Source organism: Hyperolius riggenbachi, chromosome 4, assembly GCF_040937935.1.
Source record: "Hyperolius riggenbachi isolate aHypRig1 chromosome 4, aHypRig1.pri, whole genome shotgun sequence".
Lineage (NCBI taxonomy): Eukaryota > Metazoa > Chordata > Amphibia > Anura > Hyperoliidae > Hyperolius > Hyperolius riggenbachi.
Genome location: NC_090649.1, coordinates 159,024,508 through 159,043,512, shown reverse-complemented (window position 1 = coordinate 159,043,512; position 19,005 = coordinate 159,024,508). Strand labels below are relative to the sequence as shown.

At 42.8% G+C, this 19,005-nt stretch overlaps 1 protein-coding gene across 2 annotated transcripts in view; it reads right to left on the bottom strand.

Moving 5' to 3' along the window:
- PLCH1 (phospholipase C eta 1) overlaps positions 1–19,005 on the bottom strand; it is a 359,933-nt gene that overhangs the window by 247,781 nt on the left and 93,147 nt on the right. The window contains exon 1 of one of the 2 annotated variants that reach the window (XM_068280866.1): positions 12,998–13,641. The exons of the other annotated variant lie outside the window; for it this stretch is intronic. Within the exon in view, the coding sequence (XP_068136967.1) occupies positions 12,998–13,040 (43 nt within the window). The 5' untranslated portion in view covers positions 13,041–13,641. Of the gene's footprint in view, positions 1–12,997; positions 13,642–19,005 lie in introns of those variants that run through there. 2 annotated transcript variants of the gene reach the window in all.

Here is a 19,005-nt window from a genome sequence, read left to right as displayed (position 1 = left end):
GTATTTTTTTTCAAGCACATAAAATTGACAACGCGTTTCACGGATACTTGCCCGCTTCCTCCGGTAAGTGAAAAAAACAGGTGCCTTAACTGCTATGGCTGTGTAGCAAGCATGAGCGCCCAGAGGTGCTCATGCTTGTCAATTTTATGTGCTTGAATAAAATACCTTTTTTCAATAAACTGGTCCAAATTCTTCAAGAAAGGTAAGATTACCTCTCTGTTTATGAGCTTAATAGCTCTTTTATGCATTGGGCGCCTCCACCCCTGTTCTAAGACACTTGTTATGGGTGTGAAGATCATGATGGCCACACCTGTTTTGTGATCCTTGTGAAAGGGGCCCCAAGGCTATGAAGGGCCCCAAGGGGAGGCAAGGGAAGGGGTGTGAACATAGGGAGGCCCCATCAAAGTTTTGCTGGGGGGCCTCATGAATTGTAATTACGCCACCATTTCGTGTCACGTCGCTTCACATTCACTTTAATGCTAGTTCCTTTCTGCAAAGGCAGTAGCTATTACAATATATTTTAGTAGGTGTTAGTGATAAGATAGCCAGGCTTATTCCTATTGTGAAGGCAACATGTCTTTGGGCCTGTCACATAGGAAATCCCCTGGTCCGGCTCCTCCAGCCTCTGCTAGTGCTGCCTGTGACTGTCTGCGTCAGTGTGTGCCCTCTCAAGCCTTCAGCAGGGAAATCGTCTGACACATGGGTAGCTTAGGACAGAAACTGAAGGAAAACAACTGGGGAGATTTACAGCTGGAAAATAGAAACATTAAATGAATATCGGTATGCACACCATCAAAAGTAGCAAGTGTATATATAATACAAGAGGGTGCTCAGTCAGTAAACCAGACCTAACACTAGGTCTTACAAAATCCTTATAGAGAAAATAACTGGCACACCACGCAGTTGAGATGCTTAATTTGTGGTTATATTATAAGCATAAGAATAATATGCGCATCAGATACAAATACAAAGAATGGGCTTATCAAACAGTCAATGAATAGCCCAAAATGTGGCACAATGTGTTACACAATACACAATACAGGCATTTACAGCAGGAGGGATCAAAAGGAGGAACAATCCAGTGCATATGAACTAACTGCTGCCTAAGTAAACAAACAAATGTCAGTGGCAAATGCCAGCCCAGCGGCAGACCACAATAGAGCACACATGGCAGCGTTATGGGAAAAACACAGATTGTACAATTTGCATGGTAAATTACCCTGACAGCGCTGTTTCGCCAAGTGCTTTATCAAAGGGTAGGATTAAGGTCCCCAAGGAGTGCTGTACCGTTCGGGCTGAAAACCGCCGTTTAAATAGCGATGTGCGCCCTTAGCAGCCATGCCAGACACCGTGGGCCGGCCCATTGACGTCAATGACGTCACACGGCTTCCTGCCGCGGCGTCATTACGTCACATCCGATTCCCATGCACTGGGAATGGACGCCGCCAGCCATACAGGGCTTAGCAATTGCCAGCCACAGCATGGACGGCCTGCGCCCCTTATCCCAATGGTAGGATCAGGTATTGCAGCCAAAAACACATGATAAAGGGAGACATATAAGCAATAGGCATAAACTGTTTAGCTGCAACAAAATAGCGGTGTCCGGCTTGTCTTGAGAAAATGTCGGTGTCTGGTCATGGAGGCGTTATGCATCTAGGATAAAAGAGAGAGATGAAAGTTAAAAACATGTATAACAGCCATAGCAGCTGGGGAGCTTATAAAAAAGCCCATAAGAGCTGGGACAAGTTTAATGATGGTGACAGGGATCAATATAAGATGTGTCGATTTGGACTCACCGGTTGCGAAACACTTTATTTCGGCAGGTCACAGTGTATCCCAGTTAAGATTTAGGGTGTTGGAACTTGTGAATCCATCATACAGGGGTGGGGACTTAGAACTCAAACTACTTCAACGTGAACTCTTTTGGATATACAAATTACAAAACAAAATTCCCATGGGCATGAACGAGGACGTAAGCCTGGTACCTTTTACACGTTAATTTATCCTGACCTCATTAAGCTCCTGCATTATCTTTTTCTTTGACACATTTTTTCATTCACCGCTTTTCTCTGATATGACCCAGTTTTGCAATAAATCCCGTTTGATCAGTGATCCCATCTTTGGGACTCTTTGCATTAGCTTGTTTCAGGTATTACCAGTGTGTATTTTGAAGCTGGGGTGACCGTCATTGATACTCTGTGTGATATGGATCAATTTGCCCACAGTGATCCCTGTCACCATCATTAAACTTGTCCCAGCTCTTATGGGGTTTTTTATAAGCTCCCCAGCTGCTATGGCTGTTATACATGTTTTTAACTTTCATCTCTCTCTTTTATCCTAGATGCATAACGCCTCCATGACCAGACACCGACATTTTCTCAAGACAAGCCGGACACCGCTATTTTGTTGCAGCTAAACAGTTTATGCCTATTGCTTATATGTCTCCCTTTATCATGTGTTTTTGGCTGCAATACCTGATCCTACCATTGGGATAAGGGGCGCAGGCCGTCCATGCTGTGGCTGGCAATTGCTAAGCCCTGTATGGCTGGCGGCGTCCATTCCCAGTGCATGGGAATCGGATGTGACGTAATGACGCCGCGGCAGGAAGCCGTGTGACGTCATTGGGCCGGCCCACGGTGTCTGGCATGGCTGCTAAGGGCGCACATCGCTATTTAAACGGCGGTTTTCAGCCCGAACGGTACAGCACTCCTTGGGGACCTTAATCCTACCCTTTGATAAAGCACTTGGCGAAACAGCGCTGTCAGGGTAATTTACCATGCAAATTGTACAATCTGTGTTTTTCCCATAACGCTGCCATGTGTGCTCTATTGTGGTCTGCCGCTGGGCGGACATTTGCCACTGACATTTGTTTGTTTACTTAGGCAGCAGTTAGTTCATATGCACTGGATTGTTCCTCCTTTTGATCCCTCCTGCTGTAAATGCCTGTATTGTGTATTGTGTAACACATTGTGCCACATTTTGGGCTATTCATTGACTGTTTGATAAGCCCATTCTTTGTATTTGTATCTGATGCGCATATTATTCTTATGCTTATAATATAACCACAAATTAAGCATCTCAACTGCATGGTGTGCCAGTTATTTTCTCTATAAGGAGATTTACAGCTGGGTCATTCTGACAGACTAGCTAGTGCTAGTAGACTCAACCAAAGGGATTTGTCTTGCTGCTGTTTTAGCTCTACACACTTATTTCACTGAGCACAGAAGTCTTAAAGTGGACCCAAATTAAAAATACACAACTTCAGAAATAAAATCTATTTTCTAAATTATAATAATAAATAGCAGCCTTTTTCAGCTGCATGATGACAAATATAAAATATTTTACATTTATTGGAGGAACCCCTCCCTTCCTTTCATATTGCCGGGACAGAATCCGGCAGACTGGTGGAGTAGCAGGTGTCTGGCAAAGGAGGAATTGCTAATGGCTGCCACCTGTATAACCCTAGTTATGCAAAGAGAAGGGTGAAAAGTATGCACTGAAATGATCATAGGTTTGAAGGAGTGTTTATTTATCTTTGTATGTGTTAGAGTGGTGCAACTAAATATTTTGAATTAAAAAAAATGTTTGGTTTGGATCCGCTTTAAAAATACCAATTCAATTTATTAGTAAATGAAAAAACATACAGTTTTAATAAAGAGACATAAGTGCTCAGATAAGCAACAGGGACATGAATGTCAGGGAACAGTGAAGGCCTGCTCAAACAAGTGGCATGGTCGAATTTATATTTTATGTGCCCCTAGCCCAACAATGTTGGGGCACCCTTTCTTGCAGTGCCCCTCCCATTCCATGTGCAGCCCCCTCTTCCACGTGTATCATTCATGTACTATAGCCCCTCTCTTTCATAAACACCTCCCTTGGTCATCAGTTTCCCCTTTTCATGTGTTGCTCCCAATTTTCAGCCCCCCTTAGATATCTAGCAGCCCCTCTTACATGTTCTGGCGCCCCTTGGGTTGCAGCTGCCCAAGGCCAAGGCCTTTGTTGCCTTTGCAGAAATTTGGTCCTGACAGGTGGCATTGCCAAGTGGTGCATGCAGTCCAGCCCTGCTGCTAACCATGGTGAAGGAAAGAGCAGCACAGTCCCATTCAGTAAAAGTGAATAGTGCTACGTGACAATACACACACAGGAAGTCCGCTCAACAAAAATCCGCTGAAATGGAACAATCTATTTTATTGAAGCAAACTGGACATACATAAACACACAGAGCATTAGTAGGATTGGCCACTCAGCCAGTAAGGACCCAGCAGGATCAGAAACGCATGGCTGTGCAACTGGTCCTACTGACCCTGTGTGTGTTTATATCTGTCCAGCTTGCTTTAATTAAATGGATTGTTGCATTTCAGCAGATTGGGGTCGAGCAGACTTCTTGTGTGTGCGCTTAAAAGTTTACGGCATCCTATCCAGGGCCAGAGCTACCATAGGAAAAAATGGACAATTGCCCCAGGGCCCCAGAGCCTGTAGGGGCCCCCAAGGTGTCCCTCCCCCATCTTAACTGTTGCTCCCCAGGGACTCTGCAGAGTCTGTTAAGTTGGGAGTTGATTGGGGGAGGGTCAGTAGCCAGCTCAGGGGCCCAGGAGGGAAATTTGGCTGCAACAAAGGGCCTCTAATGATGCTTTTTGGTCGGGGGGTGTCTGTTGGGGGGCCCCCAGGCTAATTTTGCCCTAGGGCTCAATTGTTACTTGAACCGGCCCTGATCCTATCCTGCAACACCAACCCCTATTGAAAATTCTGTATATGAGCAACTGCACCAAGGGATTGAGTGGTATTTTGCTGTTCTACTTGATAACACCAGGTCAAAAATTCACCTGGTGTTATCAAGTAGTGTGAATGATCCCAAAACCAGGGCCATCGATAGGGCGTCACAGGAGGGACATCAATATGAGGCCCGAGATAAGGCTGGGGCCTAAATAGTGGCAGTGCCACATGCGCCCCAGCTGCAGTTTGTGATCGGCCGCAGCTGGGATGTGCACCCATTCTGCTCTGCCTTCGTCTGCTCTGGTCTCCCATATGTCGTATGATATATGGAAGACCGGAGCACATGAAGGTAGAGCAGAATGATCAGAGTGCTGCAGGAGAATCCAGAGAAGTGGGGACTCCCACACTGTGGAGTGAGGTGAGTTATAAACGCTGTGCTGATAATTTTCTGGTCTGCCTTCACATTACACACACTCCCCCCACCCTCCCATGGGTGTACATCATACCAGCTGTGGCTGATCACAAACTGTAGCTGGGGCACGTGTGGTACTGCCACTCAGGCGGATTAGTGGCTCGAATGCCACACTGATCTGTCGGTCTACTGTGAAAGTACAAGCGCAGCGCTGCAGGAGGGGAGGGGGGTATGGGCTTGGGGTGAAACTGTCTGTGGCCCCCTTCACGTTAGAATTAAGGGAGGGGGAGAGGGTCTGATTAAAGAGAAGCACTAGCCAATTTTTGTGTGTGCGGGAAAGCAGCTTTTCCAAGTATGGGGCCCAGGAATTTCAGAAGCCAGCCCTGTCCAAAACCATCATACACACATTAGATTTTCCTTGACCAAAACACTGATCTAAAATCACTACGTTTCTAAACGTTCTGTCCATGGAAAATATGAGCTTAAAGAGAACCAGAGACGAAGCACCCTCATGTATTTTATTACATTTATCAGTGGGAACATGACAGTAAACACCTACTCTGCTTTTAGTTTCATTCTTATCTGTTTAATTAGTCTATTAGCAGCTGTGATAAGAATCCCCGACTTGCTCAGTCTAGGTTTGACCTGGAATCATTATAGCTGAGTCACTCTTCTGTGGAGTCTTTTCAAGCCCAAGCCTGCCACCTCCCAACTCAGATTTCCTGCTTTGCATACTGAGAGCTGTGATGACATGGGAGGGGCTGCTCCTGCTGAGAGAGAAGCTCTGAAACAGACAAGTTTTCAGAGCAATATGCAACATGATCTGTGTGCTCTGTGTGCACTCTGTCTGCATACTGTAGATACTGATGATGACTGCAGTTTCATTCCTATGAGAGACACTTCCTACAGGCAGCTGCACATCATACCAAAATGAAAGCACACAGCAGCCTTTCTCATATAGCCTAGATAGCAGCATAGTCTCATATAGCCTAGACAGCACATCCAGAACAACTCATAACCCGGAAGCAGTAGGGATATGAGCCGGCGGCCATATTTGATTTTTCCTGGAGCAATAATGGATAAAAAAGACTAAAAAAGGCACACCAGAGCGGCGAAATTATCAGGTTGAGCATTTATGCTTTACAAGCTATCAACTGATATGTTTATTTTGTGTGAAACGTTCACAAAAAAGTTTGCACCGCTTTGTGAATCAGGCCCAAAGGATGTTATCTGATCAATCAGCAACACTTCTCAAAAATTCAAACAGATCACTTAGCACTAATCTTTAATTGAACTATACATGCCTTCAAACAGCTTCTTAACAATGCATGTTCATAATGGTTTAATTTTAAAATGTAGGGCCCTAAGCATTGGACTGTGCTGTTTACGTTACTGCCTTTTTTTTTTCTTTTTTTTTATGACTTTAGTTCTGATTTAACTAACTTCTTTTAAATTGAGAAAGCAACCTAATCTATTAAAATGTGCTTTATTTTTTCCATTTTAACTTTTAACCACCAGCTATTAATATCAAACACTGGCACTAAGCTGGGATTGAAATTATTCGCAACAATGGCATCAGCACTCCATTTGGAATACAATCTGCACTTGGATTATGGTCTTTAACTACAGACAGCAGGGGCCCTTGTTAATCTCTTTACATACTTAGGCACGTTGGGGTATGGGCACCATACTGTGACACATCGATTTAAAAATGTCTTATAAATACACTCCATTTTTGTATAAATGTTAAGGCCAACACATGAAGTCGGCCAAAGTGGGAAGTGACCGGTCATTTCTACAACTGGTTGAATTCATTTCAAGATGACCGGCCAAAGTCCAATAGTACAATGAGATAGGATATTGGCCAGGCAGTTTGTGAAATGCCTTAGGGAAATCTTTGCAATTTAGCCAGCCAAGGTACAATGTACTCTCTTCATTTCAAATACATCGGATCTTGGTCACATCGCTCAAACAGTTTCATGATTGAACGGCCAATTCTGGTAATGGCCACCTTGTGGTGTGTGCTATAACATATACATAAAATAAGGTAAGCAAAACCATCAAAGTGTTCTACTACCTAAAGTTTTCACTAAGTTGGCTGCCTTATACTCCCGTAGAGCCCATTCACACTTGAGCAGGAATCACGTGATTCCTGCTCAGCGCAAAACCCTAGCGCTTTGTAAAAACCGCTAGCTCATGTAAGCCTATGACAGTGTGCTCACTGTCGAGTTTGCGGTTAGCGTTAACCACTATTTAGCATGCATAGCACAGCTAATCGCGATCGCTCCAAAAACGCTGCAGTGTCCAGTGATTTTTCCACGTTAATCGCGGAAAAATCACTCCCGCAAAATGCTAGCGTTAATCGACGGCGTTTTGCGGTTTTAGGTGTGAATGGGGCCTTATAGCATGCAAAGGAGAAATCTCCCAAAAACATTAATCACTAAAATGATAAGCATTCTTAGCAATTTGAAAATGAAAAGGTTGAAACTAGGTTCTACTTTGACTACTGATGATCGAAAGAACAGTTGCAAGCCATCACAGCTGCTTTTGTCTTTATTCTACAAGTTGGGTCCCAGTGGTTGTGCGTTATTTCACTTTTTGTTTTGACATGTTGATTACAATTTGAGATCAAAAGTGCTTGTCTATGTCTGAAGGCAATTGCATGAAAGTGGCTTTTTAAAACAGATGCTTAGAAAACTATTGTTGCAGGTATTATATCCAATATATGAACTAAGGAAGGACATTTCCTTAAAGGGAACCAGAAGTGAGGAAAATTATTTAAAATAAACACATGACGTAGCTGCAAATTAATATTACATACTAACCTCACAGTCCGTTCTTCTCAGAAGCTCACCATTTTCTTCTTACAGTGATCCCTTCCAGTTCTGACAATATTTTGTCAGAACTGAAACATACCAGTTGCTGTCAGTTATATATCAGCAGCTGTCAGTTACAACTGAATGTGCAAGGTAATGTCCATGTTTCCCTATGGCTCAAGTGGGTGATATTACAGTTTACCAGTGTGCTGACCAGGAAGCTGTTATGGGGTAATGGCCATTTTTAAAACGGAGGACGGAGAAGTCCATTGATCACAGTGGACAAATGAAACGCAGGAGAGGAGAAAGAGATTGAGGAGTAGCCTACACAGGAGGTAAGTATGACTTGTGTATGGTTATTTTGACTTTTTATTTTCAGTTCAGGTTCTCTTTAAGGCTACGTTCACAGTGGTGTGTTGGGGTGCGGCCACATTGTAACACGGCTTACGGCACTGTAATGTACCACCTATGCAGTGTCCACAGTACAGTCAATGTAGTATGATGTTGTGTGGCAGCCCACAAAAAGCGAGTGTTAACAGCGACTGTGAAGCATACATTTCATTGACTGTACGCTTCTCTGTATGTGACGTAATGCATGTGGCGCACTTTCCCATTGGGGTGCATTCCTTTTGTTACATGGAACACAATGCAACATCCACTAAGCTCTAAATTCCTTCTTGAAAGTCTATATATATGTTGCTAAACTGTATGGAGGTTTGCACTTATGTCTTAGTTTTCCTACTTCAAATTTTGAGAAGGTTTCTTTGACAAGTAAAAGAAGGTGAAGAAGCAGAAACCATATTCACCACTATACTTTCAAATGTACAGCTGAGCTATAGACATGTTTTAGGCCCCTTTTACACTTGCATTGCCATTGTGCATTGCGTTACCCTGTTTTACCGCAGGGAAATGTCTGCAGCCTGTTACCGTATGACTTCCACAGCGACGCAGCAGCAGCGGAAGTCATTGGAATCAATGGGCGATGCAGAAAGCGCTGTGCATTGTGGTGCGTATGCGCACTTGCAGAATCCCAGTGATGCAATTTCTGCCCCACAGGAAGTGATGCAGCATTATGCATATGACCATTCCAGCGCGCTCTGCCACAGCGTCATATGCATGGATGGAAGAATATATGTGGCTCTAATATAGCCTGATGAAGTGAGCAAAAGATCTCACGAAACACAATTTTTTTGAATCAATAAATAAGTCAGTCTTTTCATTTTGGAATTGATGTGATTGTTGGAGGTGAATCCATCACATTCCTCCTTTTGAACAATTTTTTTAAATAATTTTATATTTTTGAGGCACCTCCTATCTTCATTCTATTGATGCCCATCCTTGATAGTGGAGTTGGGTATTTTTATCCCGCTATTGGAATTTGATAAGAGAAAAGTCTCCAGGGACCTGAGTAGGGTTGAGCTTGTGGTCTTCACTGGCCCTTGAGTGGTCACCTTCAGGTGACCTTTCCCTGTGAGTACCCATCTGTACAATTAATCCCTATTACCATTGTTAACACACTAGGTTGGCTCCCAGCTTATTTTGTTTTGTAGTCTTCAAAGCCAAAAGTACACACTTTTTCTTTTTTATATGAAAATCACTACTAAAGTTTCATCTGTTTAAATATATTTCTTCCATCCACACTGTAAAAAAAACGCACAGACTAGTTCTTTACCTTGCAGAAAATCTATGAATATCTTAATCTTACATCATACAATTTTGCAGCAAGAGGGATTCTTTGAACTTACAATAACACAACCCACTAACATATTATTTAAATGTCAGCTGTTGGCATGTTAATAATTATGAACCCTCATCGGTATAAAAATGCTGAGAAGTAGAGCTGTATAAGGAGAGGTCATGTGACTGTTACTGCTAGAGCCCTATCAAAGAATAATACTGTAATGCCTCCTCAAAAAAATCTGTAAAATGTTTATCGGCACAGCGCCCCACAATGCATTTGGTCAGTTGTGATTAGACAGTGACCAGGTACAGTTAGGAATTTTGGGGTATTTAGAGGTTTATAATTAGCATTGACCACAAGCAGCTAACCTAACTTGTTTTTCAGTAGAATCTGGATGAATGGGGGGGGGGGGGGGGGGAGATAGTAAAATCTGCACCAAGATGATTCAGAATATGTTTGATTGAAAGTTATGCAAACTATTTTAAAGCGCCTATTTATAAAAAGTATCAATTATGGTACGTAAAAAGATCCAAACTTTGTTGCTTCCCCTTTTTCAAAGCCGTATCGCCACTTTTATATCACTCCATTTATGAAAGTGGAAATAGGTTTTGTAATAACCCCAAAGTAGCAATCAGAAGTCTTATTGACTTGCAATCAAAATAATTGAATTGGCAGATTGCTGCTCAAGGACCAATGATTCTTGTATTATCAATGGAATGCCAAGAACAGCAAAAGTTCTGATTGGTTGTTTGAAAGAAACACCATTGATCAAACTTTTTTTTTCTATGGAATGAAGGCAGGAGGCTCCTCAAATATATAAAATAATTAAAAACAGTATAGAAGGAGGAAAGTTATAGGAATTACCACCAATTGTAAAATGAATACATTGATTTATTCAAGCATTTTGTGAGGTATACTGCTCACTTCATCAGGTTACATTAGAGCCAAGCACTTTACCATGGTAATATATGTGGCTCTAATATAGCCTGATGAAGTGAGCTCTCACAAAACACATTTTTTTTTTAGCTTTAATGAATCAGTCTTTTCATTTTGGAATTGATGTGATTATTGGAGGTAAATCCGTCACATTCCTCTTTTTGGACACATTTTTTAATAATTTTATATTTTTGAGGCACCTCCTATCTTCATTCTATTTATGCCCATTCTTGATAGTGGAGTTGGGTATTTTTATCCCGCTATTGGAATTTGATAAGAGAAAAGTCTCCAGGGACCTGAGTAGGGTTGAACTTGTGGTCCTCACTGGCTCTTGAGTGGTCCCCTTCAGGTGACCCTTCCCTGTGAGTACCCATTTGTACAATTAATCCATATTACCATTGTTAACACACTAGGTTGGCTCCCAGCTTATTTTGTTTTGTAGTCTTCAAAGCCAAAAGTACACACTTTTTCTATTTTACAATGAAAATCACTACTAAAGAAAGAAAAATAGCATGGCCGCGCATGCGCAGTAGCACAAGCAGCTCTGGCTTACTGCGTATGCACGGGTGACCTCGCGCAACTACTGTGCAGCAGCACTGATGGAAGAGGAGAAGCATGGCTCTGATATGATTGATGGCAATGCCTTGTCACCATTGTTCTGGGGGAGGAGGGGGGGACGCACAGCAAGGAGAGACATCAGAGCATCAGAGCACTGAGGGAAGCCTCAATAGGAGCCTCAGGCTTCACTCTCTTTAGGTAATTATCTAATTCTGTACCCAAGCTTCAGCTCGCATACACTTTAAAGAAGAACTTTAGTGAAAAGGAGAAAAAAATACATCAATACATTGCAAAGTGAGAAGTTCAAAAATAGAAGAAAGATCAAGAAATGATTGATATGCGCCATGTAATTTGTTCATGTAGTTTTGATCCACAATCAGCCTGAACAAAACTAGACAGCACAAACTGCCATTATCGACAGCCACATCCTCTAACATTGCGATAGGTTGATTTTTTTATAGCTATACATATGCACTGAGGAGGATACTGGTTGCCTGGCAGTTGGAAACAGCTGTTATTTCCCACAGTGCAATGAGGTTCACAGAGAGGAAATTGTCAGGACCTAGGTCCTAATATCACACAGGGGGAGGAGTTTCAACACAATATCACCCATACAGACCTCCCGATGATCTATTTGAGAAAAGGTAAAGATTTCTCTTAGGAAAGGGGGTATTAGCTACTGATTGGGATGAAGTTAAATAATTGGTTACAGTTCCTCTTTAAAAAAAAAAAACAGGCCTATTCTAATTAGTAGCCACTTGTTGTTTGCGAGAGAAAAGTTAATACTGGATTTTAGTTATGCAGATTCAGTTTATTAAGGATTCCAGTGATGATACATACATGGCTGGCAATAAAAATGACTAAAGTTCACCCCCATGTTTATCCACATTATCAGTAAGCACAGCACAGCACAGCAGAAGGTACACCATCCTCTGCCTTCAGGACACAGAGCTGGGGGACACAGCCTGCAATAAACCCTCTGGCAAGTGTAACACAGTCACAAGCAACAGCTGTTGGATGTCAAATACAAGTCATTAATTATATTGCACTTTGAAAGTCTACTATCGTTCTCTGCGCCCCACCTGTCAGCCGCTAGATAATAAGTAGCAAGATCGCCCTAATGACGCGCTAATCTGCAGATTGGCCCGTTCTGCGTGCCAAACCCAATTAAACATACTGTACATATAATCCTATTTCACACCGACACTTAGATGACTCCAGATAGGTAGTAAATAATGATTTTAATAACTGCACACTGTGCCAGCCCCGGAGAACGTGCAGTGATTTTGTCACAGACCCTTGTCTATTCCTGTAAACGGCAGGAGACACGTAGCCACTGAGCACCAGCAGAGTGATTGCTTTACTGGCAGCACCATTCTGAATATTGCCGGTGACATTACTTCATCACCAAGGACAGCTCACACTCACCACACTGGAAGCACAACATTCCGCTGCATGCTTCACTCTAGGTGGATGAGGGTCATGCATTATGCAAACTTTTATCCTCTGCTTCTTCATTAATGTCTTTTTCATTCAAATTAAACATGCCAGGCTGTACTTTCACAAAACCCATTAATCAATTCATTCACACCATCAAAGAGCAAAAAAATCCTACGTTATGTTCCTAATTCTTATAACAAGTGTCACGGTTCATCCTGCTCAATCTTTTTCTATATTATACACAAAGATGAAATCATGAAATAAATGAAGTATGAATTATACATATTTCTATCCATAAGCCATCACAGAGATATTATTGTAGGGGGAAAATAACAGTAAAACAATACATATAGATGGAACTGATTCCGATACAAATGAGCCAGGTTTATAATGATGATGCTGATTACCTGTATGAAGTTTTCTGTCAAAAAGCTGCCTTACCTTTTTCTGGGCTTAAATTTTTGTATACTTCAAGGTCTGCCATTAAATATGTTACTCTTATACATTATTGGCACACAAACTGCAGATGTTGCCTGGCTCCGATCCTCCTCACTTCTCATATTTCCAACATTACACAGAGAAATAGCAGCTCTCCCTGGAAGCAATGGGACTTGTCTCCGGGAATCCACATTCCGCAGTTACAGCTATGGAATGACGCGAGATAGCATAACTTTCTCCAAAAGTGGAACATGTACATAGGAAGGAATCCAGTAAGCGTCTGCTGGCTTCAGCTGCTACTGTGGGAATGCACTGGCTGTCAGGACTTTTGCTATGAGACATGCATGCATAGTGAGGTGATTAAGATCCTTCAGGCATTAAATGTGCAAAATCCCCCGGCAGATTTGAAACGTACAGAGAAGATCCTTCTCACCCAGGGAGGTCATTCAGAAATTGATTAGGCCTATTTAAAAATGAATGACGATAAGGTGAGCGTTTGAAGAAGAGGGGAAGAATGAAAACTGAGCAGCAACAGTTCCCGGTGAAATGTGTCTCTGGCAGAAAGGCATCCTGTGAAGACAATTGCTATTCTCATCAAATAGTCAGTCAAGAGCTTGATTACATTTTATATTACTGTTCCAGGTCTACAGGGAGCAGGCAGCCTCAGCAGATCCCGCCTTGTAATGACACATTACACACACACAACCATTTGTGACAGGTCTGCCTAGATAGTAAATATTGAATTCCTCTACATAGAGCGCTGCACAGAATCACAAGTATATGGATATAATGGGCCATTTACGTAGGACACTATTTCCATTCCCCCTTTGTCCATATCCACAAACAGAATGGAATGTTTAGTCATAAATGCATTTGTATTGCTTCCTAAAGACTGGTTACACACCATGTAATTGTTACTTTTCATTCTATTTCTGATCGAGAAAATGATCGGATCTGAGAAAAATATATATTGCTTACTGATTGCCAGCGACGAAATCCCAAGTTTAAAAACGATCTGTTTCTGGAAAATATCGATTGAAATACTGCTCATCGCTCCATGTGTATGTCTTTTTGATTCATTTGCAAACAGGATTGGAAATCTGATCAGGATTTAAAAACAATTGCATACTTGTGTGTGTGTTAAGGTGGCCACACACAATACAGTAAATTGATCCAATTTTACAGCAATTCCATGAAAAGGATCGGTTTCTACAGAAAGATCAAGTTTTTTTTATTTGATCGAGAAATTTAATTGAATTTCCCTTTTGTTCATAGAAGTCAATCGGTGGATTTTTCTGATCAGTTTTTATGAAAATTGAATGGTGTAGAGTCAAATTCTTAATGCATAAAAGCAAGCAATTTTTTCAGAGTTTACAATCATTGTTTTCACAACTGGAGAAAACTTGAACACTTGGTACATTGCAAAGGTTTTTCAAATGTTACAATCATTCAGAAAAATGTATTGTAATTCTTCAATTAAAAAGAAATTTTAAAAATTGTATGATGTATGACCACCTTTCGATTTCTTGTATACAATATCTGATCAATGTCATATCTGAATAGCCACCTGATCACTCGCTAGGATCTAAAGTGAAAATTGCATGGTGTGTGCCAGGCTTAAAGAAATAGATGTAAAACTGCCTTTTGGTAATTGGTTTGGATGGAAGATAAAGCTTAGGTCTATGTACAGTAGTATGATTCATTTTAATAAAATAGCACTCTAGATCTGTGTTTTTCAGGCATTTAAGGGTGGGAACACACAATGCAATTTCAGTCCGATCACCCATCGATCGGACGGGAAATTGAAGTTGTACCCATGTGTACATGTCCAAACTACATCCGATCAATAAAGGAATCGCTTTTTGGAAACCTTTGCCCGATTCCCGTTGATCAGACAGGAAATTGCATCATGTGTACCCAGGATTAGGCAGATTTGCTCTTTGCTTTCCCTCTTCTTCAGTTGATTCTAAAATAATACTTATAATAAACTTGCATTGCCAGAAGAGGATTAAGATGAAATGAGGCCCTAGGCAAGATAGCACTTTTTTTCCCCACCGTCTTTTTTAGTTAAGGTGGCCATACACTTATAGATTTGCAGCAGATTCGAACATCAAATAGATTTCTGTCAGATGCCTGTCAAGTCCAATCTATCTGATGTGTGCCACAGTCTAGGAACAGATTTCCAATAGATTTCAGAATGAAATCTATTGGAAATCTATCTAAAGGGGCCCATACACTGGTCGATTTCAGCCATCGATCTATTCTATGGAATCGATTGATCAGAAATGGATTCTATTAAATCTATCGATCAATTGTTTTGTGTCCGATTTCGATCGATTTGATCTATCTGACAGGATGGAAGATCTAGGTCGATCTGCTGCTGGCAGCAGATCCATGGCCCATAGGGTTAGATTGGATCTAATGGTCCAATAATGCATTTAGATCCATTTTCTAATAGATTTCATTCTGAAATCTATTGGAAATCTGTTCCTAGTGTGTGGCACACATCACATAGATTCCTGTCAGATTCAACTTGACAGGCATCTGACAGAAATCTATCTGATGGTTGAATCTATAAGTGTATGGCCACCTTAAATACATTATTGGACCATTAGATCCAATGCAACTCCATAGGCCATGGATCTGCTACCAGCAGCAGATTGACCTAGATTTTCATCCTGTCAGATAGATCAAATCCATCAAAATTGGTCCAGGGCTCGACTATAATATATTATGCTCAGCTATAATATAGCCGAGCTATGGACAGGTGGTCCACAGATTTTGTGTCATATTGGAGGTATTCCTGCGCCGTTGGAACCTAAACTTTCTATCTTCAGGTTTATGGACAAAAATTGATGGTCAGACTCAGCACTATTACAGAATACTCCTTAGGGAACTTTATTCTTTGTCAGGAAAATGTAAAAAAACGCGGAAAAGCCACCGCAAGTACTCAGAGTAGGGCGGCTGATTCCGCGTTCAACATGGCAGCTTGCGCGCAGGGACCTGCATTCGCCGGCCTGACGGAGCGCGGAGAGACCGCCGCATGCCCAGAGAACAGGGCGGCGGATTCCGCGTCCGACGCGGCGGTTTGCACGCATAGGCCTACCTCTCTCAGTGTTGCTGAATGCGGAGAAAACGCTGCACGCTCTGACAGCGGTGCGGCGGATTCCGCATCCAATACAGCAGAGGCATTACAACACATGTCTGGTGTGGTTGGGACTGATAGTCCACACTGGTTCAGAAAGGCGCGTAAGCGCGCGGAGAGGCAGAGCATTTATGACAGCCAGAGGGGTGTCAGCTGACCAGGCCGGTCAGCTGACAATTCTTCCCGTTCTCATTGGTCAAGCACTTAGGGGAGGCGCAGGAGAGCGCTGGTGTATATATACTGGGTGCTGGTCATTTCTCTGGTGTCTGGCGTTGCGATCACTACGTGGTAGCACTCAGACCCTGTCAGTATCTGTGTTACTTTAGACCAGTTTCTTAGGTGTTGATGATCAAGGAGCTCACACCTTAGTCTAGGAATTCTGTATTATTGTGTTATTATCTAGACCAGTTTCCAAGGTGTTGATGATCAAGGAACTCACATCTTAGTCTAGGAATTGTTGATTATTTGTTATGACCTTCTGCTTCCCTGACCATTCTTCTGATCTCTGATTTTGTACCTTTGTCATTCTGATACTCTGTTGCTGAACTCGGCTAGTCTCTAGATTCTGCATCTGCCTCCTGTCTCTGTACCTGATCTGTCTGTCTGTTGCCGACCTGGCCTGTCCGACCTCGAGAACTATCTTCCCTGTTTGGAGATAGTTCACAGACCTGTCAGTGACACTTCACCATTGGTATCACTCACTCTCTGGTCCTTCCCACTCCCAGCTTGGCTCCGCCCCTTGGGGAGTATCAGGCCATTGGAAGGAATGTTCTCTGAGCAGTATCTCTTACTGTACTGTACCCCTTTACGGGGATCCTCCTCTAAGTATTACTGTTGAGTCAAACAATCATATTACTCAGGTGTCCAGAGGTTAGAGATATATCTGATTATCGGTGATACTGCAGATCATCAATAATCGGGTATATATCTGCATTCTCGGTGATACTGCAGATCACCGGTAATCAGATCCTCTCTGTGTTACACCGATTGTTACAGAAAACTCTTATTCTCAAATGGGTTTCTTCAGAACAGCCTCTGATTTCCCATTGGGTCTCTCTTATTAACGTGGTGGTACAGTTCAAAAAAGTTCTCTATACGCATGGTCGTTGCCCTGCCAAGCTTGGCAGACTATGGTCAGATTGGGTAGATTCCCAGGACTCCCTTGCTGTAGACCAGCCCTAATGTTAATATGATTATGTGCGAACCTTGGTTATGGTTATTCCAGGTATTGTCAGGAAGGTGGCCACCGTTAGTCCCCTTGTTGGTCAATAATTTTGATTTTATTGTATGTATTCTAGTATTTTTCAATGCAAGAGGCACATGCTCATTCTGTGTTATGCATCAATTTGTTTATTGTCAATATACTTATATTTGTAAATGACATAGCATCCCATGCATGCTACACAACTTTTTGAATATCTGTTGTATACATCCAGCAGTTGTTAAAACAAAAAAACAAAAAAGATAGCCATGCTATGGATACTGGTTGTAAGGAATCTAACAAGCTTTGGATAGTGTTACATGTAGTGTTAGGTGTGTTAGTGTTACTTGATAGGTGGGGGGGGGGGGGTAGAGGTAAAATCAGGGAGATGAGGTTAGGCATTTACAAAGGAATTTGCTTAGAGAAGGCAGGTTATGTATAGATAGAAGTATGGTTTGGAAGGGGTTAGTGTTAGGCATAAAGATAGGAGCATGGATTGGTAGGGGAGTTAGTGTTAGGATTAAAAATTGCCTTGGAATAGGGGTTAGGCAACAGGCAAGCTGATAGTTGAATATCAATAAAAGAACATCACCGATATTCTAACTATCAACAACATCCAGCACCAAAAATAACATGGGCCTGCAGTAAACGTAACCATGGAGAGGGCTGCCTGCATGTGTGTGATGTGATCTTACTGCTAGAATCCCCAAACCAGGATTACACAACATGCAGTCCTTCTCCAAGATTACAGGATCTCCAACACTCACCCTGGCACTGAAGGGTGCATACAGGTGGGGTGACTTCATCTTCTGAGCCAGTGGGTGCCATTTATAAAGTGTCAGCACACTTAACAGCAGGGGCGCCTTTACCGGCTGTCACTACAAGCGGGTGCCTGAGGCGGCATGAAGAGAGGGAGGCGCCGGGCACGCTGCTGCGGAGGGTGGTTTGACTGTGCGCGGCTGATCGCCGCTATTAAAATCAGCTGCTTGTCGGCGGCGATCGTGGTTTATTTACACCACGTGGTCGTGGTGCTCTGCCGCTTATATGCACGCCCCCCTCCCCACCCGCCCAGGCCCAGCCAATAGAGTAGCTGGAAAGTCTCGGTGGATAGTCCCGCCCACTCCACCTCCTCCAAATCGCCTTGCCCGCCCACCACCCCTCTCCCTAGCAGCAGCCGCAGTTTGTTTACTGTGTGTGTGTGCGATGCCACCTCTAACTCCGCCCCCTGCCTGAAGGCAGCGTGACTCTCCTGGCTGGCGCCGCATGGATGGGAGGACAGGAAGATTGCACGGCTACTGTGTCTGTGCCCCCTGCTGAGCCCCCCCTTGGCCGGCCCGGCCTTGCATGTGTACTGCTCTCTCTCTCCCCCTCCCGGACCCCCCAAACAAGTGGCTGCATTAGGAGTGCTGTGCTGAGGCAGCTTAAGGTAAGCCCATGCCCATAGTAGGCTAAAGTTGTGATCACTTCTTGCTGCTGCATTAATAAAAAAAAAAAAAGTGGACCTGAACTCTTGCACAGGACAGAAGGAAAACTTGGAGAGATGCACCCTGTATGTATTTAGATTTAGCCTGTTTCATGCCCCCTCATTTATTACTAATCGCAAGTTGTAATTTGATCCTCCCTGTGTCACCTGACTGCCATGCCATGGCAGATAAGCTCATTAGA